This window comes from Rousettus aegyptiacus, unplaced genomic scaffold (assembly GCF_014176215.1).
Source record: "Rousettus aegyptiacus isolate mRouAeg1 unplaced genomic scaffold, mRouAeg1.p scaffold_m13_p_1, whole genome shotgun sequence".
Lineage (NCBI taxonomy): Eukaryota > Metazoa > Chordata > Mammalia > Chiroptera > Pteropodidae > Rousettus > Rousettus aegyptiacus.
The window spans coordinates 74,759,406-74,786,065 of NW_023416284.1; the positions used below are offsets into that span (position 1 = coordinate 74,759,406).

At 37.1% G+C, this 26,660-nt stretch overlaps 1 protein-coding gene and 1 pseudogene across 3 annotated transcripts; both read left to right on the plus strand.

Annotated features, from left to right (window-relative positions):
• Positions 1-655: 655 nt before the first annotated feature.
• Positions 656-23,301, plus strand: MCUR1 (mitochondrial calcium uniporter regulator 1). 3 transcript variants are annotated; one of them, XM_016123272.2, is made up of 9 exons: positions 660-1,184; positions 7,813-7,932; positions 10,895-10,998; positions 11,508-11,609; positions 12,497-12,538; positions 13,583-13,654; positions 17,437-17,490; positions 19,097-19,211; positions 19,849-23,301. In XM_016123272.2, the coding sequence occupies exons 1-9, from the start codon at positions 767-769 to the stop codon at positions 19,902-19,904; spliced, it is 1,083 nt and encodes a 360-aa protein (XP_015978758.2). In that variant the 5' UTR covers positions 660-766; the 3' UTR covers positions 19,905-23,301. The 3 variants fall into 3 exon arrangements, with proteins under 3 accessions (XP_036092892.1, XP_015978759.2, XP_015978758.2); XM_036236999.1 differs by lacking the exon at positions 13,583-13,654 and having other exon boundaries at positions 656-1,184; XM_016123273.2 differs by lacking the exon at positions 17,437-17,490 and having other exon boundaries at positions 658-1,184.
• Positions 12,949-13,067, plus strand: LOC118605456 (annotated as a pseudogene).
• Positions 23,302-26,660: the final 3,359 nt, after the last annotated feature.

A 26,660-nucleotide genomic window follows, 5' to 3' on the forward strand; every position in this document is an offset into this window, starting at 1 on the left:
TTCATTCGAGGACCATCTATTGAATTCACACAATGAAATGGACTGGTAATTGAGATAGGTACAATAGGTATTCAAAATGTTCACTGAACCGAACACTAGTTTCAGATATCCTTTTATTGTACTAATAGGTCTTATTTAACATTTCATGACCCACGTTTTAAATTTCCAGATCGAGACTTAATCATTTCTATGGGGCACTCATCCGGGGGTGGGGGGGAAACAAAACTGTGAAGTTCAGCCTTTAAATATATTGACTATGTACGCGTCGTTCCCTCGGCCCTGTTAATAATTTCTTTAAGTGACCTGGAGTGCCATACTGGGAGGGACTTGGAACCGGGATGGTAAAATCTAGGGCAGCCTCGTGGAGCAGGGACTTTTCACCGAACTCTAAAAAGCGCCAGGGTAACTAATTTCTCTATAATGACACCAGTGTAATGAATATGCAAATTGCGGCAGCAAGGGCTCACTACAACTCCGGCGGAGCCCGCAACTCCCTGCCGGGAGCCGGTTTGCCTACTGAGCAGGGCGCGGCCTCGCGCGAGGCGGGACTCGACTCTCTCGTAGAGCCTGAGACCCGCCCCGCTCCGCCCCGCCCCGCCCCGCGCCCGGGCCCCGCCCGCCCGACAGGAAAGGGCGGGCTCGGGGCGGCCGCGCGCCCCCGCTCCTGCCTTGGGACGCCGGCCGGGGCCGCGCGTGACGGGCGCCGTGGGCGGGCGCCGTGGGCGAGCGCCCTGAGCGCGCGCCTGGGCCAGTGACAGCCTCCGGGATGAACTGTGGCTTCGTCCCCGGCGAGAGGCCAACGCGCCCGCCGGACCGCCGGCGGCTCCTGCTCTTACTCGCCGGCTCCTGCGGAAGCCTGGGCGGCCGCGGTGTCCTCGCGCGCCACTGCCGGACCGCGCTCCCGGGAGGTCTGGGGGTGCTGAGCCCCCGCGCTCCGGCAGCCCACAGCAGCGCGTCCCGCGCCTCCGCGCTGCTCCTCCTGGTGCTCGTGCCCTCCCCGCGCCTAGCCGCCGCAGCCCCGCGTCGGCAGCTCGGAGACTGGGAGCGCTCGCGCCGGGAGGCCTCGCTCCCCAGCGGCGGCGCGCGGAGGTGCCAGCCGGGCTTCGCCCCGGGCGTCGCTTGTACCACAGGCGCCCTCCACTTGTGCCATGGGCGGGTGGCCGCCCTCGCTTACTCGAGAAGAGGTAGGGCCGGGCTGGCGGAGGAGAGGGGCTCGCCCCTCGGGGCTGAGGCGGCGGGGCGGGGAAGGGCTTCGGCTTTGACCTCTCCTGGAGGAAGGCTAGGAGACCTGAGGTCACCAGGCTGCTGGGGCGTGGGGACGAAGGTCTCTGTCAGGCCGTGGCCTTCTGGGTTTATCCAGATAAGAAGATCTGAATTACTCGGAATCCCGGGCGCAAGGGTTTTGGCGCAGAATTGGAACGGGAAGCGGGTAAGGCCGTGAGTACTGTGGCACCAAGCTGATGCACGCCCATGTGCAAAGCTACCGCGTGGGCGCTCGCGGACAGATTGCTGTTTTGTCCGGTACTCAGCTTGTCGCAACTCGGGTAAGGGGAGTGCAGGAGGCTTGCAAGTTTGAGAAGCAGAGCTCTGGGAGATGAAGAGATTGTTTTACAATTTAAATTTAAACTCTAATGGATTTGCTAATTCATTAATTAAGCACTAGCGCCTATTCAGTGCCTCGCACTTTCTTTCCTAGATACTTGAGATCTATCAGTCAAAATATTTTCCTTATTGGAGCTTAATTCTAGCAGAGGAGATGGTATACACACATATTTAAATGTAGATATAATTTACGTGTACAAGTTACATATGCATACATAATATATATGCATAATCTGAGAAATATATTGTTGGAAAAAATAGAAGTGGTAAGGGTTAGAAAGGGAGGTGGGCCTCCAGTTATTAATTTAGCATCATCAGAATAGGTTTCATTGAGAAGGTGATATTTGACTAAAGACTTGAAGGGGAGTCACTGACCAGCACAAGGTTAAGGAAGTCTAAACAGACCCAATTGACTAGATCACAAATTGTTCATTTTAAAAAGTCACTTGGGGTAATGTTTATTAATTAGCAAACTTGGCAAAAAAAATATTACTTTAGGTAGCCTATGCTTTTCTATCAGTAGCTATCAGTAACCACTCTGGTAGCTTCCACCCCCACAACAGAAACAGCTGGTAAATGTTGGCTACATCTAAAGTTTAAGAATACCTTTGGCTGGGGGAGAAGCAGATTGGTAGAGTAACAAAGTGAAGGAAGATTTTCATACGGAGGATGGGAAATGAATAGTGAGTGAGCTGTATCATACCCTGAAGTAGTTATGGGTTAGAGATGGCTTTGAATTTTATTATATCTTTTTCTTTTTGGTGCTTTTTTTATTTTTTTGGCAAGATAGAAACTTGTAATTTATTTTCCTCATAATTCAAGATTATGGGGCAAGGGGAAGAGTTATCTTTATCATTAGTTTTCTGACTTTGTATCAGCAAGGTGGTAGGTAGTGTTGGATTAGCCTCAAATGATGTCATTTTTCACAGAGTGGATGGATTCATAAATATGAGAACCACAGCCAGGACAGCTAAGGAAGTATGTATGCTCATTAAACATCAGCAAAGGAGAGTTTTGTTCCTTTGTCTTCAGCCTGCTACTTTGACGCTCAAGGTTCTCAGTAGGGCTCTTTAGACTTAAGAGTGTTACGAATAGGAAATTTGTACTTGGTTCCCTCTGTTCAAGTCTAACTTTGGGCTTCTTTTGTTAAGTATGTGTTTTTAATATCCTTTTGGTATGATGAGGACTCCCCAAAGGAGAATTACACATTACACTTTAACATAGCTCAGTTTACTAGCTTCCTGGTTTTTAGTGGGAATTCATAATTCTTGGGCCTCATTTTGTTGTCACAATAAAGGAAGAAAAGTGAGTCAGGTGTTCTGAATGTCAGAGTATTGCTTTGTCCTCAGCCTTTGGCCTGCTGACAGAAGGCAAGCTGTCATTCACTTGTTAGCAGGAGTTGAAGAGCCAAGTGGGAAGTGACCAGCCCTTTTCTCTACTTTTCAGTTAGCAATATTCCTTTGAAATAAGCTTGCAATTGAAATAAATTTTGATCAATTTTGGAAATGAAACAAACAAAAAAAACCCTACGGTATCTAAATTGGAATTAATTCTTGCTTAGAAAGTGGTCATGATACTTTGTTTTGTGTGTGTATGAGGAAGATGTTTTAAATCACATGCATGATTATTTGGTTATTAAAAACAAGGAATTTAGAACTAGAATAATCCCTTCACTCTTCATAAGCCAGTTCTAGATTCAAATGTTTTCAAGCTCCTTAACCTATGGCACAGTCTAGCACATTTCTAAGATGAGCAGGGTGGCCAGTAGGGAACCCCTTGAGAAGTGCATTCATTCACTCACCCACCACTGTTTCTAGAGCTAGGTCTGTTTTGTGTCAGGCAGACATTCAGGGCCTCTTCAAATGGAAGACAATTTTTGTCCCAGGACTAGAGAGAAAGGGGTACTCATTTATGTGAAAAAGGAAGACCATAGGTAAAGAGCATCACTTGTTCCTATGATTTTTGCGAGCGTGAAATAAGATATGTCTCTCTTAGCACAGTATCTGGCTCCCAATAATTGGTGATACTCATTATTTTTGCCATTGTTAGCTCCCTGGCCCCACATGGTGGACACTCAGCTGCTGTGCCTGGAAATCATGACTCTGCCCCCAGGTCATAAGCGTCTGGGCTTAATGGGGGCCTCTCAAAGGTCAAGAAAATGGCTGTGCCTACTAACTGGTTGTGTGACCTTGGGCAAGTGTCTTAACCTCTCTGAGCCTTAGTTATCTTGTATGGAAAATGGAGGTCATAATAGATTTATATCCCCCGTAGAATTGAGACGAAGATCAAATGACTTACTGCATGAACAGCATTTAGCATGGTGCCAGACACATTTAGATATTAACTATTCATATTACTATTGATACATTTGGCTACACGTTACTAGGCAGTTTTCTAAGTGCTGCAAATAAGGAAGTGAACAAAGCCAGACATAGCCTGCCCTTGCAAAGCTTAGATTCTAGGGGGAGAAGGCAAATAATAAACACACAAATACAATGTAATATCTGGTAGAGAGTGGTGCAGTGAAGAGCATTAAAGCAGAGTGGGGTCTGCTGATATAGGGTGCTTAAGAGGAGGAGTAATATTGAGCTGTTCACGGAGCGTTCTCGTTCTGGACTTTGTGACTTGCTTGTGTCCAATGAAATGTGAATAGAATTGATAGGCATCACTTCTGAGTGAAACCACAGAGCTACTGTGTAATTTGTCACATCCCTTAAGAAAATAAAAGATATACTTGTTTATATAAAAAAGGAAAACTGTAGGTGAAGAGAAAAAGGGAGTTGATCTCAATTACCTTTCTAGACAGTCTCATGATCAAGATCTCAGAAGTCATACAATTGTTTTTAATTTTTTTTTTTTAGTTTGCAGCATACCAACCCTCTGCTAGATGCTAACAATACAAAAATGACTAAGACTGGCTGCTCTTGGGGATCTTAGACTAATAGGTGATACGGATATGGAAATAATATAGGTGCTGTATGATAGAGCTATTTGTACAGGGCTGCATTACTGAGAACACATAAAGGAGCAATAAAGGCCACTGTCTGACCTGGGTAGAGTTAACAGAACCATAAATTTTATAACCATAACCAGAACATAAAGGATGCTTAGTAAATTCTCAAATTAAATGGAGAGGGGTAAAAAGGATGCTTAAAATTTACCAGTTTAAAAAGGAAGTCAAGCCAAGCTCAAGGATGGAGTACCGTCACATGAAAGTTCAGGAAATGGAATAGCTTAGATGGCTAGAAAGCAAGCTGAGAGGATAAGTTGTGGTCTAAATTGAAACAGGCTTTGTATGCCTTGCCAAGGACCTTAAAGTATAGGCTAGTGGTTCTTTGAATCTAAGCGCCCTCTTTTAACCATTAAACATACACATATAATAGTTGTTGCATTTTACATTTTTGCCTGTCTACAGTGTGTGGTACAGAATGATTATTGGATCTCTTACACTTATCTTGATACTGACTGTGATCACAGCAACCCTACTCTTTCAAAGTAGCCAGTAAGTTGGGAACCACTGCTGTAAACTAACAGAGAAGAATCTGATCTTTGGCATCCTGTCTATGTCACATTTTTGCTTACTTGCAGTTTCTTTTTGAGCATTTAAGAGTAAAGGATTGAGAATAGGAGTTAATTAGCTGAAGTATCTTTCTGGTTATTTAGGAGACCTACTGAGAAAACTTTTGAACTTTGAGTTAATAGATGGCTGTTATTTCTTCTACGACACCCGCCATCATTGAAAAGTAAGGACAACTATGTAGCAAGATTTTATACAGCTATGTTAATTGCATTTAAATGAAAGTTTCTTATTTTATATTGTTCCTCTTTTTTTTTTCCTTTGCTGTCAAAATGTCTTTATAGTATGGTTGTAATAGTAAAGAACTGTTATGTTTAAATGTCTTTTCTAAACAAAATTACAAATTGACACTGCAATCGTTCGTATTTTTTTAAAACTATTTTTGTAGTTCATAAAATACAAAGCCGGGAAACCATTACTATGTTACCTCCTTCAAATGAACACTTGAAATCAGTTTCTAAAATGAGTTGCATCTGTGCTTAAGTGCACAGAAATTCATAAAAATGGTTATACACAAATTTTTAGAACAGGTCTCTTTTACAAAGACATCACAAGGAAAGAAAACTACAAATCAATATATCTTATGAATAAGAACACAAAAATCCTCAACAAAATACTAACAAATCTTATAGTATATAAAAAGGAGTGTACTATGCACCATGACCAGATGGGATTTTGTCCCAGAACACCAGGCTCATTTAACATCTGAGTATCAATTTATGTAATGCACTGTATTAACAAAATAAAGGAGAGAAACCATGTGATCATCTCAAAAGACTAAAGGTATTTGATGAAATTCAATATCCCTTAATAATAATAATAATAATAATAATAAAACACTTGATGAATTAGGAATAGAAGGGAACTGCTTCACCTTATAAAGGGCATCTGTGAATAACCCACTGCCTTAATGGCAAGAAACAGAATACTTTCCCTCTCAAGTCAAAGGCAAGGATATCTGCTCTCATCATTCCATTCAACATTATACTAGAAGTCCTAGCCATGGCAGTTAGACAAGAAAATTAAAAGGCATCCAAATTGCTGAAATTGATAAAGCGATCCTAAAATTCATGTGGAAATGCAAGGGACTCAGAAAAGACAAAAACAATTTTGAAAAAGAACAAAGTTAGGACTCATTTCCTGATGTCAAAATTTACAGTAAAGTAATTAAGAAAATGTGACACTGGCATAAGGACAGACATATAGATCAATGGAATAGGTGGGAGATCTCAGAAATAAACCCTTATATTTATAGTCAGTCGATTTGACAACAGTCATAAGACAATTTAAGGGAGAAACTAGTGCTGGGACGACTAGACATCCATGTCATCTAAAATAATGAAGTTGAACCTCCATCTCATACCATACACAAAAATTAACTCAAATGGATCAACAACCTAAAGGTAAGAGTTAAAACATTATTAAAAGAAAACGTAGGTGTAAATCTTTCCATACTCTGAGTTAGCCAATGGTTTCTTAGCTACGACACCAAAAGCACAAGGAACAAAAGAAAAAATAGATTGGGATTCATTAAAATTAAAAACTTCTGTTTCAAAAGACAGTATTAAAAAAGTAAAAGGAAACTCAGAACAGGAGAGAATATTTGAAATCATATATGACAAGGAACTCATATCTAAAATATATAAAGAACTCTTACAACTCAGCAACAAAAAGATAATGCAATTTTTTTAAAATAGGCAAAGAGTGTGAATACTTTTTTCTCCAAAGAAGATATACAAATGTTCAATAAGCACATGGAAAGATGTTCAAAATCATTAGCCATCAGGGAAATGCAAATCAAAACAACAATGAGATACAACTTTATACCTACTAAGACAATTATAATAAAAAAAAATAACAAGTGTTGAAGATGTGGAGATTTTGGAATGCTCATGCTCTGCTCTTGGGAATGTAAAATGGTACAGACACTTTGGAAAGTGGTCTGACATAACCTCATAAGGTTAAACATGAAGTTAGTATATGGTACAGCAGTTCCACTCCTAAGTCTGTACCCAAGAAAATTGAAATCATGTCTACACAAAAATTTATACACAAATGTTCATAATAGCATTATTCATAATAGCCCAAAAATAGAAACAAACGTGTCCTTCAACCGATGAATAGGTAAAAAAATATCGATATATTTATACAATGGAATAGTATTTGGCAGTAAAAAGAAATAAGGTACTGACTGATACATACTACAAAGTATATGTAAACACCACACTAGGTGAAAGAAACCAGTTACAGAATACCACGTGCCATACAATTCTGTTCAGATGAAGTGTCCAGAGTAGGCAAATCCATAGAGACAGACTGATCAGTGGTTGCTCCCTGGGAGTGGGGGAGTAGGGAGATTGGGCATAATAGCTAAAGGTACAGGTTTTCTTTGGGGGCCGTTGGCAGTGTTCTAAAGCTCATTGCAGAGGTGCTTACACAACTCTATACTAAAAACAATCAAGTTACATACTAGAAATTGGTGAGTTCTATGAGCTGCGAATTGTAGCTCAATAAAGCTGTCATGGAAAAAAAAATAATTAGGGTTCCAGGTATACTGGATTATTTCATGTTGCTGAGTTGCTTTTGTTTACCATTAGATCTTGTTTTAAACCCTACTATTCTTTCTCTTTTAGAACTAAGCCTTTCTGCTGGGTGCCTGCAGCTGGGGCGCAAATGCCAAGATTTCACCTCTTCTGCAAGTAGAAAGCTCTACTTTGATACCCATGCCTTAGTGTGTTTACTCGAAGAAAATGGTAATCCTCTCTCAATGGTCACTCAGTGCCATAGAAAAACGCTATAAATTATGACTTCTCACAATTTCATCTAACTTCTCTTATTTCTCTGACTTTTAAGCCCTCATTTGTTGAAGGAGATTTTTGCTTCATAGTACAATTGACATTTTTCTCATATATTTTGCCTGAGTGAAGTGTACTCTTATAACAACATCACTCTGGAAATATAATGTTATAGATAAAAATTTAGACACAAGTCAGCAAAACTCAGGAGTGGTTTCTATGCCAACTGTCTGAAGCACAAAAATGATAGTTTTATTACTATGCATCTTATGTGCTTTTAAAATTTTTATGAAATTAAATGTTACTGAGCAGCAATTACTGATAATATCAATTTATCATGTTCTTTAAAAAAAATATTTGGACTAACATTTTCCCTTATTGCTGTCGAGTTAATTAATATATGAGATTGCACTGACATATGACATTTATTGAAAGTACACTTAGTATATAGATAACATTCTAATATTTAATCTAATCTGGACAAATACACTTCTTATAATTCTCTATATGGTAACACATATGTTCCCCAAATCGGAATCTTTACTATCATAGATTATGCCTTTGAAATAAGCATATCTGTTTTTTACTTCATTGTATAGTATTTATGCAGTTGTGCATATTCATATCTGAAGAGCCACCATCTGTAGATGTACTTCACATCACCAAGTCAAGGTGATGGAGTGAATTCTGTGCTTATGTGAGGGAGTTAGAAGTTCTGGGTTTAAGCTATGCCAGGTTCCAGCTGCAGGTTCCTAGGCAGACCTTTTATCCTCAGTTTCCACTTCCTCACTGGTAGCTGGGCATAATAATTCTAAAGAGCCTTTTGAGTATTAAATGAGATAATACTTGAATGTACTTTGCAAAGACTGTCAAATGCTCTATAATAATTTTTACAACTTTCCTTCTCAAAACTTGTTTTGTTGGTCAAAAGAAAAGTGAAAGTGAGAAGAGGGAAACATCTAAAATTATCTTCATAAGCATATCTTTTTCCTCCCTTTTTTTTTTTTTTTGGTTGATGGACCTTTTGTATTTGTATTCAAAGTAACCAAAAGTAAAAAGATGCTGGAGATAATGGGGGCATTTCAACATATACTAGGTGTTGATGATATTAAGGGAGCATCATTATATTTGTTAAGTGTGACCGTGGCAAGGTAGCTGCAGAAGACTCAAGATGGCCACCAAACCTTTCTCCCAATGAGAGGTGGAGTGCATTTCCCCTCCCCTACTTTAAAATTTTATGTATTTATTTATTTATTTGGACAAATAAAATGTGTATATGTTTAAAATGTACTTCCTGCTTTTCTTAATTCCAAACCTTGACCCATGAATATTTGCGTGTTTCAAGGCCAGTGATTTGAGGGCGTCACTGAAGTGTAGGGTGAGAAAACACCAAGATGAATGATAGACATCTGAGTTGTCCAGGAAGGACCCTTCAAAGATATTCCGTCCTTTATCATTTTTTTCTCCAGAGTTAATGTCTCCTGATTAACAAAACTTCCTCTATCTGTAATCTCACTAACACTGATTGTGTCTTGTCCTCTCATTCCTGCAAAAAATTAATTTGTACCTAGTAACCCAGTAGGTTTTCAGGCTTAACTTCTGTTTTTTCTTATCCCTGTCACCTCCCACAGGTGGTTATAAATTATAAGGCTTTGGAGGTTATTATCAGCATACATTCTCTTCCAGTCTCTGTTTTTCCTTTCTTCATAATTGCCAGACCTCATCATGTTTCACTACAAACTCTTAAAGTTTTAAAAATTGCAAAAAAAATGTTTATTTTCAAAAAATTAGGAAGACAGAAAAGAAATAAAAACTATTCTGAATCCCAATACCCCACATCTAAACAATACTAACATTTTGGTGGGTAAACTTTTGGGTGATTTTTCTAGATGCACATGAGTCACACATTGAAAATTAAAGGATTTTGAATGAGGTGAAGAGAGTAAGTCTTTGGAGGTCTTTATGTCTCCTTTAAATCTGTGAGCTTTTTTTTTTTTAATTTTAGCCCCATGCTTAATCTCATTCAGATTGTATCAGTTATAACTTTATTCAAATAAATACACCATTAATTACAAGAATCAGTAGATTCTTCTGAAGTTCTTATAGATGGATGTATTTAATAGCAGGGACTATACTTTTTAGCGACTTGGTTTTAAGTCTTTTCTTAGAATTTCCAATGTGAACTAAGTTGCTAAGTTAAAAACAGTAATATTGTTGAGTTGAATCTTTATGTAATTCAATTTAGCATCATTTATTGAGTATTAAAGAACTTTTTTTTCCCAATTTGGATCCTGTCACTAGTGACTGAAGAGAATTGTGGAAAAATTGAAAGAACTGATTTTACCATTAACTGTCTTTTACATTAACTAATAGCTAAATTACTATTTACATAGTCAATGATTTGTCTTATTTGTGCTAGATATAAAACAATTGAAATTTCCTATTTATGTAAATTGTTTTTGGTAATATATACATTTTTAAATTAAGGAAGTCACATCTATTGGAGGAAATTTAGACAATACAGAAGAAAACAAATTACATAGAATCTTTGTTAAATTACAAAAGCAACAAATTATAATTTTGAGTCTTTTTTCACTTGACCTTTCATTGCAGGCATCCCCCATGTTGTTATACCTCTGAAAGCATGATTTTTGGCAGCTAGGAAGGACATTAGAAGGACATTAGCCCATCTCCTCACTTTACATGAGGAAACAGACTCAGATTTGTCAGACTTGTCCAGAGTGACAGACAGATAATAGCCTGTGACTGTAGTCTCCTCACTCTCCTACCACACTAGGCTTTCTTCCTGCTTCTGAATGTGTAAGTTTGCATTTTCTCCCATACTATGGAGGATTTTTCTTTTTTTTTTTTTTGACAACTAGAGTCTCCTCAGTGTGATTTTCTTTGTGTGTTTGCTTAGGGTTTACTACTCAACAAGCAGAAATCATTGTATCTGCGCTGGTCAAGATCACAGAGGCCAACATGGATATCATCTACAAAGACATGGTCACGAAGATGCAACAGGTTGGCTTTTTGAGGGCACTGTAGCAAATTTAAAGTCTAAAGGGAGGGTGTTATTTGTAATATATATTTTTGGATAATATTTTATTGAAAGGCATATAGTAATTTTAACCATAGTTGAAAGGCAGATGATTACAGTGGTTTAAAAAATATTTATTCAGAGCTATTTAGTGAACTCTCATGGAATCATTATGCCTCAAACTTGCCGTACTTGAAAACTGACTATTCCCATCTACCACACTTTAATAAATGGAGACGTGGCCAGAATTATAGCAGTGTGTTTTGAGTCCTTAGACTGCCACCTTTTTAACTATGATTCACTTGATGATGAGCTGGACTTGAGTTTTTATTCTTTTCCTTTCTGATTTTGGCAAAGAGGATGACCTTGCTGAACCTCTTTTCCTGTGTCCACATTCTTCTAGTTTCTCCTTAGGATGATACCAGGAAGAGACTGTAGGAGGTGGACTTTCTAGACTAGATTGGGTTTTATGTTTTGTTTTTTCTTTTCCTAGGAGATCACTCTTCAGCAAATAATGTCTCAGATTGCCAGTGTGAAAAAAGATATGATTATTTTGGAAAAGAGTGAATTTTCAGCCCTCAGAGCAGAAAATGAGGTAAAACTAAGCAGCCACTCATAAAATGTTTTATATTCAGACATTGAGATATAATATATGTACACAGAAGTGCACAAGTGTATATCACAATGAATTTTCACAAAGTGTGCACTACTGCTCAGGTCAAGAAGTAAAACATTAGCAGTACCCCGGAAGTCCTGCTTATGCCCACTTCTAGTAGAGGGGACCACTCTCTTGGCTTATATCACCATGAACTAGCTTTGCCTATTCTAGAACTTCAACTGATGGCATCATACAGTGTGTCTTGCAGCAGTAGATCATTCTTTTTCATTATAGAATTATGTGAATATATGACATTCTACTGTAATGTATATTAGAATTGTTTTCAGTTTTTGGTTATTATAAATAAATGTGTTATAAAATATTCCTTAGTTTCTTAAAGTATGGCATGTGGGATCAGCATTTAAGTGCTGTCTTTGCATCTTCCTTTTGTTTTCAGTCCTATTAAAGTCCCATAAAGGAAGTTCATTTATTACCTATTAGTCTTGCAAGAAACTTTCTACCAAAGATTTCTTCTTTTGCTAGAAAAAGATAAAGTTTGAAACTCTCAGAGTTGTCCTTGAAGTCAGCTGTTTGAGGGCAGTTAGTTAAAAGAAAAATTAAAGGAGGTATTAAAGAAAGCAAGGCCTCTGAAGGCAAACAAGTTTAAGAAAAATTAAACGATCATGGCAAAACAATCACTTCTGCTACTGAGACTATTCAGTTAATGTTACATTCTGGATGTAGCCACCTCTGTGTTGCATGAAGGAGAACTTGAAGAATTTGTGCATAAAACATGTTCTAGTATTTGTGTATTACCAAATTTTATATTTTTCTTCTAACCTTCTAAATATATCCTTGACTTGTTTCTTTTTAATGGTTTTTAGAAAGTAAAGCTTGAACTACATCGGTTAAAACAACAAGTAATGGTAAGATCCTCATTCCTGTTTGCTTGCTTGTTTATAATTATGTAACCTTAGTAAACATATGTCAGAAATACTTTATATGTTCTTAAAACTTAATTCTATGTTAAATATTTGTGTAATACATCTCAAAAGTGCACACTGGAAAATTTAGCTAAGAACACAGCCAGTGAATAAGTTACTGATTTTTGTAACCAAATTGATTAAGAAAATTGTATTCTAGGGGGAATTAAGTCATTTTTAAATGAAAAGTTTTCTAAAGTAGCCACATGGAACCTTTAGATTCTCTTAGAAATGACTGTCTTTAGACAATTACATGCAATATTAAAATGCTTACTGTGCCAGTTGATTTTTTTAATTAGAAAAGCCATTGATATTAAGAAAAGAGTTTAATGAGTGTCATAAAGAAGGCTTTAGGCTATGGTCATGCTACCCTGAACCAGCGCAATCTTGTCTGATCTCGGAAGCTAAGCAGAGTCAGGCCTGATTAGTTCTTAGATGGGAGACCACCTAGGAAGACCAGGTGCTGTAGGCATAAAAAAAATTTTAAAAAAGGATTGTAAACTGACAAGGTCCTTGCTGTCTATGAGGTAAACCAAGAGTTACCTCGCCTAAAAAATAAATAAATAAATAAGGCTTTATTTAAATAAAAATGTAATATTTTATTTCTTTGAGTCCATCTCTGCTTTCCAAAGTTGTCCAAGGAATAGTTCTAATTATAAATTCCACTAGGAGATTATCTTGGGAATTTGTGGTTAAAAGCAACAATAACTCACTCTGGGCTAATTTAAGCATAGAAGGGATTGTTTGTATATATAACTGGGAAGTCCCAAGACAAGCCTGACTCCAGATGTGGCTTGGCCAGAGTCCCCTGACATCACGAGTCCCCAGCTCCATTGCTCTGTGAGCCCTTGCCCTACCCTGCTGTGAGCTGGCCCTTCAAGGTAGAAGTAGTGGAGGGTACAGCTTTCCCAGGCTTTGCATCCTCAGAGCGTTTGGATATCTTACTTTGGATTTCTTTCTTTTTTTTGTTGTTTGCCCTCCTACTAGGATGAAGTGATGAAAGTCCGAACAGATACCAAATTAGAATTCAATCTAGAAAAAAGCAGAGTAAAAGAATTGGTATGTTTATTAAAAAGAGTATGAGTTATTTCTTTGCAAGATGGAATGCTTGGTCTAAGTTTCTATACAGTTCATAAGTACTGTAAAATATTTACCTGTATATCATTGTTAGACACAGTTTTTTTCTTTATTTTAATTATATTTTAAGTTAAGACAAATTTATTGCTTTCAAAAGTAACATTAAAATTAAAATCTTGGTCAAATCAAGTTGAATTTTTTTCTTTGTTTCAGAGATACTAAATTATGTGTCAGATATTGATAAAGAAATTACACTCAGTCTTGATCTATTTAATATTGACTTAAACATGCACAGGTCCTGATTGTATAAAAGTTGAGTTGATTATCTGCCTTGAATAATATTAAATTATTTTAAATAGTATTAGATTCTATACCAAAATTAAAGATTAAAAAATTATTTCCATAGTCTTTTTTTAAATAGAGAAATCTTAATGACTTTATGGCATTGGTTTGAAACGCAAGTTCTAAAGGATTCTTTAAGTTATGTTAACTTGAAATTTTTAATTACAAAAAGTAGCGCTGTAAATTTGTTACCAAAAAGATACCACAAATATAGATTGTAAATGATTAAACTGAAGGAGATACGTACTTGCACAATGATTTGTGGGATCATGCACAGGACCTAAGAAAACTGGAAATACAGCTCTGCTGCCCTTGCTTGCTTTTCCAAAGAAAATACATATAAATACAATTTTCGTTTCCCTCAGAGCTTTCACAGTAACACTTCTTTTTTTTAATTGAGATGTAATTGATATGTATTAGTCTCAGGTGTATAACATGATTCGATGTTTGTATATATTGCAAAATGATCATCACAATATGTTTAGTTAACATCCATCATAGTTATACATTTTTTTCCTTGTGACAAGAACTTTTAAGATTTACTCTCTTAGCAACTTTCTAACATACTATAAAAAATTGTTAACTATAGTTACCATGTTGTATATTACATCTCCATACCTTAATTATTTTTTAACTGGAAGTTTGTGCTTTTTGACCCTCTTAAGACCCTTTTTGCCCACCCTTTGTTTCTGGCACCCATCTTCTCAGTATCTGTGAGCTTGGGTTTCTTTTCTGTTTGTTCTCTTAGATTCCACATGTAAGTCAGGCCATATCGTACTTATCTCTCTGATTTATTTCACTTAGCATAATGCCCTCAAGGTTCATCCATGTTGTTCAAGTAGCAGGATTATTTTTTTTTTTATGGCAGGATAATATTACTATATATATACACACACTCACATTTCCTTTGTTCATTCATCCATCAATGGACACTTAGGTTGCTTCCATATCTTGGCTATTATAAATGTTACTATGAACAGGGGGGTTCAATAAGTTGTATGTTTTAATAAAGATATGTGTTGGGCTGCCTCTAGTTATTTTTAACCCATCTGCTTGTTCTGGCTTGATTTGAATTTGATAACATTATGTAGATACCTTTTTCATTCTTAGCATAATGAGAAATAGGGGATATAACACATTTTTCACAAACACAGAACTGGATATACATGCAGAAACTGAATGCTCATAATTGTTCATTGTCTTTTTGTTTTTACCCTTCTTTTTTTTTTTTTTTTTTTTTACAGAAGTCCGTTTAACATTTCTTGTAATGTTGGTTAGTTGGTGATGAATTTCTTAAGCTTTTCCCTGTATGGGAAGCTCTTTATCTTGCCTTCCATTTTACTTGAAAGCATTGCTGGGTAGCGTATTCATGGTTGTAGATTCCTGTTTTTCATAACTTTGAATATTTCTTGCCAGTCCCTTCTGGCCTGAAGAGTTTCCATTGAAAAATCAGCAGACATTCTAAGTAACTAGCTGCTTTTCTCTTTCTGCTTATAAGATTCTCTCTTTGCCTTTGACCTGTGGCATTTTAGTTATGACGTGTCTTGATATGGGTCTGTTTGAATTCCCCATTGACTTTCACAATTTGCTTTTAATCAAAATGTGCTACAAAGATAGATGAAGTTAATATTGAAACTCAAACAAATACTTAACTATATTTTGGAACTGCCTATGGATTTCAAGACAGAAGTTGAGCTTCATTATACTAAATAATTAATTATGTCCATGTTACCTATCTTTCTAGTATTAAAACACTTCTCAATCATGAAGATTAAATCACTTAGTATCACTAAAATATTTAATGATCACCAGCATATGACTTGTATCTAGAAGAGGATAACTTAATTACCTTTATCCTTATGGGTCATCTACTTAGCAAATATTCTGAATTCACTTGATTTAGGAAGATATCTGTAATTAACCAACATGGGAAGAAATATACTGAAGATATTGGGAAATACGAATGTGAGGATAGATTAAAGCCAACGAATTTGGGATTTACTAACCTATCTGATTTGTTCTTGGTAATCCTATACTTAGATTACTCCAAGGTGCAGGAAAGTAGTATATTATTATGAAGCCTAGCATGTATTTAATATGCATTGATGAAGATGAATTATTTGACCCTCTCATTCTCTTGTTTAATAAAATTATAGTGTCAATTACATTAAGTGGAGTGACATTTACAGCCAGTTTCAAAAGTAATATAGCCTATAAACTGCTTTGCATAAAGATGGAGCCACACAGAACTTATTTTTTAAATCGTGTTAATGTCAAGACTTACGGTTTTCTTTCTCTTGTAGCTGAGTTAATAGAAACTTACCGAAGCCCAGTTTAAGAGTACAGAAAATCTAGTTCTACCCTGCCCTCCGGTGGTGATATGATGCATAGCTCTCCTCATCTGATACCATGACATTTAAATTTGGAAATGAATATTCTTTGGTTCTAGTGACTAGTCCTTAGTTTGAAGTTTGGGGGTTTTTTCTTCCTTTTTTTAAATTTTAAAGTAATGTTGTTTTTATACTCTATCCACCTGGTAGACTTGGGAAATTGTTATAAATAGAAAGGTTGTAGGTACTTCAAAAGCATTAATTCTTTTCCCCTATAACAATACACAGTGAAGAATTTTTCATTCTTCACTTAAATTATAGATTTGCATTTGTTCAATTAAATCCTAATGCCCACGACTAAGGAGGTATATATATCTGATTCTAGTCTCAATGTCAGCAAAATTGTACTAAATCTTTACACAGACATTCATAGCCAAAGGCAAGATATCATTTTACTTTTGCGTAGAACTTGTCAGTTCCTTCAGTAACACTGGGCTGTGACAGTACCCAAGCGAGTTTGTTTGTTTGTTTTTAATGAAAACCAAAATGTGATAGCTTAGTATATTTCTTGTATCTTTATATTCACACTTTTATAATCACAAAGTAACATCTGTGTCACATAGAATATCTTTCCTATCTTTTTTCAAAGCCTCAAGTAGTGTCCAGTTTTGTCTATAGTTATGCTGGGATAGCTCCTAAATTGAATTATTCCCTACTTTTTTCAACTCTCTCAAAGCCAACAAGCGTATGACTCAGCATCTGTCTAAATTGGTCCCAGGGAATGCTGTTATAATAGTGAGAGGGACCTAGAGACATCACAGTGAAGGGATGAAAAGAGAAAAACAGCAGAGAGAAAGGTGAAGGATGACAAAAGAGAATCCAGATACTAGAGCAATAAATTAATATAAATAAGAAACCTCAAGAAGCGCATCTAAAGGAGAGGGTCAAGTAGGCTACTTTAACCTGGAAGTTAATTTCTAGTGTTACATATTCTTGGAAATAGTGAGGCTAGAATATTTTAAGGCACTAGAGAAGAAGGAGACAGAGAAAGGAATAAATCAGCATCTGACCTGTGTGACATGTTTGTTTCAGTATTCTTTAAACGAAAGGAAGCTGCTGGAAATGAGGACAGAAATGGTGGCATTGGTAAGAAATGAGACTGGCTTTGCTTGGTCATTGTATTCATCTCTGCTTCCCATGTATGATTATTGTTGTTTGTAATAATGTGTCATAGGAAAATATATGCAGGTTTAGTGTCATAGGCTTTTTTTTAATTGTGATAAAAATACACATAAAAATTACCATTTTAACCATTTTCAAGTATACGGTGACATTAAGTACATTCACATTATTATGCAACCATCACCGCTGTCTGTTCATGGAGCTCTTTTCATCTTTCAGAACTGAAACTCTCCTCATTAAACACTGACTCCCCATTTCCTTCTCCCCGCAGCCCCTGCCAATCACCATTCTGCTTTCTGTCTATGCATTTGATTAGTACTCTAGATATCTCATAAGTAGACGGACTCATACAGCATTTATCTTGTTGTAACTGGCTTATTTCACTTAGCTTACTGTCCTTCAGAGTTCACCCATGTTATAGCATGTGTCAGAATTTCCATCCTTTTTAAGGCTAAATAATAATTCCATTGTACGGCTGTACCACATTTTGATTATCCTGTCTATGGATACCTTGTGGCTGTTGTGAAGAATGCTACTATGAACATGGGTGTTCAAATATCTGTTGGGGTCCCTGTTTTCAACAATTTTCCGTATATACCCAGTAGAGTCATAGAATTTTTTTGCACTTAACAAAATATTTGATTATCTTAATAAGACTTTAAATCTCAGTAACTGAAGAATAATAAGAAATGGAGATAGATTTTTTATTATTTTTAGCTTTTATGGCATGTATTATTTCTATTACCTGGGACCTCTAAAAAATGTGAGAGACTTCCATGAGAGAACCCTGGAATATTCCTCTGAAATACTTTTCTTCTCATCCAGGCACCTATTTCCTTATTCATTACTTGAATTGTTAGCCATAGAGAACTACTTATTTGTCCTAGGATTTATAGTGAAGCATTTTCAGTGCTTTTTTGCCTTAATGAAATATGACAACCACTTTATAATAGCCAAACTCACCACCTTTGGGGGTTAAACTGTATTATATTTGGGAAAGAACACAAATAGGCCTTTGGTGTGGCCAAGCCTCATAACAATAAAACACTCATGTTTTAATTATAAAAGAAGATAACTTTTAAAAGTGTAAATAGAAATAGTGTCAAAGCAAGCACTATTGCTTTTAGATTATCCAAAATTCCATTAATTTTTTAAAGCATTTTTCGTATCCCTTTCATTAAGAGGAATTTAGAAAGATGGAACATATTCATTGCCATTGAGAACAGAGTGGCTTCATAATGTTAACCTTGTGGAGCAATCAATCTATAATGTACAAAAGCTTTTTTTAGATACCTCTTCACATTTGATTCTCTGAACAGTGTGTGTGAAGGCAAGGCTAGTAGTATCTTTTTTCCCCTTTTCTCAAACAGAAGGAAACAGGCCTAGCTATATTAAAGGCCCTAGCCAACACAACATAGCATGAGAATAGTAGAACTAAGACCAAAACCCATGTCTCCTTAATCCAACCCCTCGATTGCACCCTGATAGGAAGTTGCTCTCAGGACTGACAGAGCAGAGGGGATGGTATATCCCACGTGGTTTAATGCTGTGAATCTCTTTGTTTTGAAAGCATGCCCAGCAAGATCGGGCGGTCACCCAGACAGACAGGAAGATAGACACTGAGGTTGCTGGTCTCAAAACCATGCTTGAGTCGCACAAGCTTGATAATATTAAATATTTAGCAGGTAAGCTATTTTGTATCTAAGTAATTAAAACAAGCTGAAAATAAAATTTATAAAATAAGTCAGTGACAAATATTGCATTTCATTGAGGCTAACATTTTTTCATATTTTAACATCTCTGAAATTGGAAGACATCTTATAACTTCTAGTAGATGGAATGTCATACTAATTGGCAGGTTTTTCTTTCTTAGTAGCAAATAAGGAGTAATTTTGCTTTGGTAATTTTTGAGCCAAAAGAGGAATACAGATACATGTACAAAAAAATTACTTAGCCATTATTTTAACTTAAATTTAACATTTTGGGTTGATCAATATTTTAAAGTTATATTAGTATTTAGAAGTAAAATTTTGCTCATAAAATTAAAGAGCAGGTCCCTTATATGGTACATATACTTTGTGATTCTAAACTTTATTGAAAAGTCTTCTTGAATATTGGATTTGTACTTTGAAGATGATAATTTCAAGGCATGGGGTTTATTTTAGTGGGCACATTTCATTTAATGTGACACATCAGTGAGCAAAGTTTCTTGTTTTGTTTCCTTTTGCAGATAGGCAGATAAGTCTATCGTAAGAAAAAGTAGTTCCCTCAAGTAACTGTTAATATAACTAATACTATACTCAATTATTTTTTTTCTTACAGGGTCTATATTTACGTGCCTAACAGTAGCTCTGGGATTTTATCGCCTGTGGATATAATAAAGTTTCTATTTCAAGAGCTCTCTATTGTTCTGCCTAAAGAATACCAAACTGTTGTGCTTTTTTTCCCCCTTGTTTTAAATTTTAACCCTGATTTTTTAATGCATATTATTTATTTTATGCAAATTATGGACCTGTAACCAAGACAGAAGTCAGAAATATCATAACTGCTCTTTTGTTTTTTCTGTTTAGTTGACTTTATAACACTGAGTTGGGGTGGACAAAGCATGGATGACCACTCAGCTGGATCGGTAAACTTGGTCTAACTGTGGGACATTCCAACAGTAAATATTTGTATAACTCTCTTCCATTTTAAATATTTTGTCACATGGAGAATCTGGGGTCTCCATTTAAAAAGAACATTGGTTTTACTAAGTACTGAAGAATCATTGAAACTAAACCTAGAGCACCAAATCCTCATTACCTGCTGACCCAGTCCTTAACGTCAGCCATCCAGTCACTGTGTTTGAGTGTTGTTTCAGCTCTAGTTTGTTGATATGTTAATGATACAGCTGTATTTTATGTCAAAAGGAGACTTAAAAAATTTCCATCATCTTAGTAAGTTACTGTTATGGTTATTTTTCATGTGCCTTCCAGCTGGAAAATCTTATTACTTAATGAAGTGTAATTGTAATGAGGACTCTTGTACCTCTAGATTTCTCTTCCTTCCTCACAATTTGAGAGCTATAATAATACTCCACTTGTGGCACTGCCTTTCTAGAAAACTTGCTGATTCTCGGCATGGATATCTGTTTGTAGAACAAGGTCTACTTCCTTCTGGTCTTGTTTTCCTTCTGTAGCAGTGTCTAGATATTTAGATAGTATATGTATTTTTTAGAAAAGCCTTTAATGAATATGCCTTTGCTTATTACAGTCTCAGATCATAGGCTTTCAAAATTAGAGAATTGTCATGCCAAGTATCATGTGAATTTAGGTTGATTCTTTTGGTCATTAAAAATATTCTCATGCCTACCTTACCTCTATATATTTAAAACAAGTTAATTCCTAGATACAACTGGGGTTGTTTTGGAGAAGCACAGTCTCATCTTATTGGGATGGCACATGGGAGAAAACAAGCATTTTAGAAACGATGACCCTTTCTATCTTTCTCCACATGCATGCATGTGTATATAACCTGGTACAGTGTGAAACCACTGATCAAACTGGCAGAATACCCAATGCCACCGTTCCAACCACACTGCCAAAAAAGTTACCGTTTGTCCTTTGGATGTCATTTTTAAACTTTGGAAAGTATAAGTCATTACCTTTTTTAAAAACATTGGTATAGCACAAAGATTCCGAACTCCAAATAAGTATGAAAATTAAGTACTTTTGCATTATTGGTATCAGTTTCAAACCAAATAATAATTTAATCTTTTTCAATTGGATCCAAAATTAACTGCCTCATAAAATATTTTATTGATATATTCTTTCCCCTTCAGAGAAAGATCTCCAGAAAATGCATATTTAGCAATTGCCTTACATTTTAAAGCTTAAGTAAATGACATTCAGACCCGTTCAGACCACACTTGCAACTACTTAATGTAGATATAGCTTTAGTTAGTAGGAGTTTGGAGAAAGGGGCCAGAGAGCAGGCACTCCTCCAAAATAAAGAATCTCCAAGAGTAGAAAGTACTGTACATAATTATGTCTCAAAGCAGACACCGATGTACAAGTTAAAAACAGTCAAGTGACCTTATACCCTGATAGATATTTATAAATAACATTCAGTGGGGTGACATTCTTTCATCTGCCAAAAGTATTTGAAATGACATTCCTACTGGTGATTGTGGGCTGCATCAGTCCATCACTTAATTTGGGCCATTAAATTTGCTGTAGAGGTGTTTGCAGCACAGAACAGCCTTTTTACCCCCCTCTGCCTTGGGAACAATGAACTATCCTTCTGATGGAGTGGATCGTGTGCGTATATAGAGGTTAGGAGGGTCCTGGACTTGTTCCCTTTATTTAGTCAAATGTATTCTATTCGAAAAGCATATGAGCCAAAAACACAAGTGTCCCCTTCCCATTGCTGGCTCAGAGGTCTGTGAACAGCATCAGCATACTGTGACTGAATACAGTATAACTTCTTCAGCTAGCCTGACTAGAAGGATTCAGATCACTTTAGGAAATTAGGCTTTAGCACTCAGAAGGGGGAAAATGCCTGGAAGAACTTCCCAGGAAACCAGTGTGTAGCGCATGGGAAAATGAACCATAGCTTGGACCTAAAGACATTCCCATCTGGGGGCCTTAGGTACAACTGCCTAAAATGGAACCTCAAATGGGCAGAAACTTTATATTTCCTTTTCATGCACTAATCGCTCCATTCTTTAGGGTTCCTCTGCATTCTTACTTTCTTCTCTCCCCTCCCCCTGCCCTTCTTTCCTGTTCTGTTAATAAGCAAAACCTGTTTGTGTATACAGTTCTTTATAGGAAACACAAATTTTGGGTTCTTTGCTGGTCTTATTATTACTCAGCTGGTTTCCTAGCTTAATATCTAACAAAATTAAATCTGAGTGTATTCATTTTTTCCTTTAAGTATGCCAAGTACCTCGAGCAGTCACAAGTTCAAGAAGAAAGGCTCGACTCAAACCAGACATCTTGCTGGAATTTGTCTCTGAACACTGAAAACCAAAATCCCGAGCCACAGAAACATGACCCAGCCTGGGTTGTCGGGTTCAGCTTGTGCTTTTCCTTCGGTAGTCCCCCTTGGTGACGTGATCTTCCCTCTTACGTGCTGGTCTCCTCCTTCCGAGCCTGTCTGCCTGTTAATTAACTGTGTCAACATTAGCAAGCATTTCTCTTCCCCCCACCCTAATATGCTGTGTTCTAAGAATTTTGGCATTATTTCTGAACAAATATCATATAGATGGCACTATGAAACTCATGTCTAGTAAACTTTGGCTTTAATATGTGTTTATCAAATTTGTTGTGATTTTTCTGACACTAAAGCAAAAATATGTTAACCATAAATAATTTATTCTTTATGTATATAAAATGTTTGAGAACATTTAGCCTTTTATTGGAATTTTATTTGAAAAATGTCTTTCTACATATTTACAATTATGTTCTTCCAATTATAACCTAGATTGTTTCTTAATTCTTTCATAACTTATACAAATATTCAGTTATACTATACTATATAGAGAGTAGGCATAACATTTTTGTTATCTAAAATAAAATATTATTTGTGACTAATACACTTTCTGTTTGTTTAAATTGAATATGAAAACTAAAGGAACTTCTGCCTACACTGTATTTCAACTGTTGTTCTCTCCAATTGTATATAACACTGCTGTATTATAACAAAATCTAGTATCTAAAAATTTGAATTTACTTAGAAGACAGAATCGAAGGTAATTTTTTGATTTTCAAAATAAATTTGTGTTTTTCAAAAGAATTCTAGCATACTCATGTGAAATACTTTACTTGCTTGAGGGGATATGAGGTTTATACACAAGTTTTTAAAAATAGCTAAGGACTTAGGTTGCAAGTGATAGAAACCCAAATTAAGTTAGCTGGAACCAAAAGGAAGAAATCTGCTTTTCTTGGCTTACATGGTCAAAGTTCAGCAAGAACAAAACTAAAACATCATCAGAACTCATCTCCCAGACTAATTTCACGTGTGGAGGGCTGGAAACACCCAGCACATGCCCTACAACTGAGTGATTGGAGAGTTCCACTTTGGAAAACCCTGGAAGGAAGTATCCAAAGCAAGCAGCTAAGGTAGCAGCCAGTAGAAGGATCCCGAGAGGAATGCTGTTGTTCCATACATCACTGCATACTTCTTCCCTGAGGACCTGTGAGCGAATGAGCTCTTCTGGAGTCAGCCTCACAGACTGATCATTGGTGTAATAAACATCTACTCAGGAAAGCAAAGCAACATCTTGAGAAAGTAGATAAACGAAAGTCCAGAAATTAATTTTAGGTACATTTCACTCTCTTCAAGCAGAAATCTACCAAAATTAGAGGCAAATAAGCTAACTAGATTTATCTAGCAAGGGAGCCCTAAGTTTCTAAAGGGCCCTAAATGATTTGCCAACTCAGCTTTTTGTGTTTAAAATGGTGTATCGTGGATGCTTTCATCAGTTTCGTCATCTCACCTTGATCCTGCTCTCAACATATGTGGTGTGCGGACAAACTAAAAACCTTTTCTCTGCTCTGGGGCTTTGATTTCTTTAGAAATAAGAACATTTCTAGAAACTTTCAGTAATCTACCTCTGGTGATCCACAGCACAGCTTTGCCATTCATTGTTTGGCCAGTCATGTCTCTATCTTAATTCTGCAGATTCCACTCAAAGATCACAGACCGTAGGACGCTGGGGACGGATCTTATTGTCCACTGTCATCCACAAGGGTCTGAGCATCAATTTCCATAAATAGAAAGCAGCTTGATCTTCTAGTATATATCACAAATATCCAGATAACTATTTTTAAGGCAGCGGTCCCCAACCTTTTTGGCTCCAGGGACCTGTGCTCCTGTGAGAATCTAATGCCTGATGATCTGAGGTGGAGCTGAGGCAGTGATGCTAGCGCTGGGGAGCGACTGCAAATACAGATGAAGCTTCGCTCTCTTGCCCATTGCTCACCTTCTGCTGTGCAGCCCAGTTCCTAACAGGCCATGGACTGATACCAGTACTGATACCAGTATGTAGCCCAGGGATTGGGGACCCCTGCTCTAAGGAATAAGAAGCTGAAGTATATGAGCATCTTACAAGGTCCTTTTTAGTTTAATCCTTTTTTATTTTATTATTTTTTAACTTTCAGGTCAGCTTAATATTAAGCCCAGGAAGCTGCACTCAGTTTCAACTTAGTGCATCACTTAAGTTACTGTCTTCAGATGTTTTTTTAAAACTTCCCTCCTCTAGATCCAACAACACCCATTCTCCCAGGAGAAGAGAAACAGCTGCTTAGTGGCATCTTGTCCCTTCCTGAAAGTCAGTGTCTGCCTAACACAGAAGTATCTTTTACTGTTACTCTTTAATTTTACAGTAGTTTATGGCTTGGATGAACCTCGCAGCATCCCAAGCGATGCTGTAACAGGCAGTGTCTCTCTCAAGAATTGCTATCCGTGAAAACCTCAGTGGTAAGACTTTGTGGCGAAAAGATGGAAGCTGGGAGATCAACATAGTCAGTGGACCCATGAGAGCATTTATGATTTTTTTTTTGACATTTGTATCATTTTGATGCTGTCAACTGCTAGTAACATAAAACAAACAGTGACTTATGCCTGACGACTTTTATTACTTACTTGAGTAGAAATAGGTGATCCTCAGGGTTGGGTCAGCAGCTCAATGTTGCTTTCAAGGACTCAACTCTTTTCACCTTTGCATTCTTACCTTGTGTTAGCTTTCAGCTTCAACCTTGGTCACAAACCTGATCATGATATTGCTGCCACAGCTCCAGGCACCTCATCCTCAGAGGGCAGCATCCAAAGCAAACAGAGGGTGTAAAAGGGCTCTTCTCTTGTGTTTCCTTTTGATCAGGGGGAAAGCTCTTTCCCCTCCCATAGAAATCCCCTTATGTCTCATAGGTCACATGGCTACCTGTGGCAGGCAAGTTGCAAAAAAGAATGGTTAGCTTTTTCAACCCCTCTAGTAAGAGGTGGTCAAGGAAGAAGGAGGCTGGAAAATGGTTGTTGGGTTTGCATTCAACAGCGTTGGTTACAATGTTCATGAAAATAAAACAGGCCACACAGCTCTAAGTTACCATCCATTAGTGGCTAGAAACAATTCAGAATGCCCTTTCCTTTTATATCTAATAATGTGGGTAATTTTATTTTATTCTGCGTCATGTAATATTTTTACCAGTTCTCCAAAGAAATCATCAATTCCTTTTTTTCTTTCACAAACTACTTTCCAGAGTTCTACCATTGTCCTGGATTAACTTGCGTGCTTGAGGGGAAAAGAAGTTGTTAACAAACTCACCTACATACACACTTGGGTATTTCTCAGCTTTTCCATATTATTTGAGGGAAACAACAGCATACCCCAGGCACCACTCCTTCCCCTCAAAGCAGCAAAGTAGCCTTCCCACAGATACTATACCCGTCAGCACCCTCAGGTTTATTTTTGCTTCAGTTTCCTTAAGCTGTGTGGCGAAAGCATGTCTTTTGCACCCCATCTCTCTCTTTCTCTCTTCCCAGCGTCCTGTTTTCCTCTTTGTTCACTATCTCCTACAAGAATAACTCAGAGCTTATATCCTTGATCTGGAGTTCACATGGTTGCAAAGAGGTGTAAAACGTCAAGTCTACATTTGGTAGAATTCGAGGTTGGGGAGGGATGACTGGATGTACTCAGCGGCCCTGGTGCTTGTCAGGGGGGTTATGGACCTAAAAAACATCATATTCTCTACTGAACAATATGTTCTTTGTGGGACACTAAATTACTGATGTGTTCAATCCCTTCATGGGACCTAGAACAGGTGTACCTGCAGAAAGTCTGCTTATGATGCGTGTATGTGATTAAATCACAAGATCAGGTGCTCATGAAAACAGAAAGCTGTTGAACCAAGCACGGTTGGTCAATTCTGAGTTTTCTTCGTTAATATTCCTGTGAATGCCAAAGCCTGGTTATGAGCACCAGCAAGTGCTATTAGGCAAATAGTAGCAAGTCTCCAGAGTTTAAAAATACTAAGGGAAAAAGTTTAAGATTGAGAAAACTCTATTAATGTCTTCCTGCCAATTGATAAAATCATGATTATTTAGTTTTAGCAGCAATATCTTGGTCTGGTTATTAAACACTAGTTTTTACAAGCAGA

Coding starts and splice junctions, on each gene's coding strand:
- MCUR1 (XM_016123272.2), top strand. CDS start 767: ATGAACTGTGGCTTCGTCCCCGGCGAGAGGCCAACGCGCCCGCCGGAC. Junction 11,610..12,496: donor CCCTCAGAGCAGAAAATGAG/GTAAAACTAAGC, acceptor AATGGTTTTTAG/AAAGTAAAGCTTGAACTACA. Junction 17,491..19,096: donor GGACAGAAATGGTGGCATTG/GTAAGAAATGAG, acceptor TTGTTTTGAAAG/CATGCCCAGCAAGATCGGGC.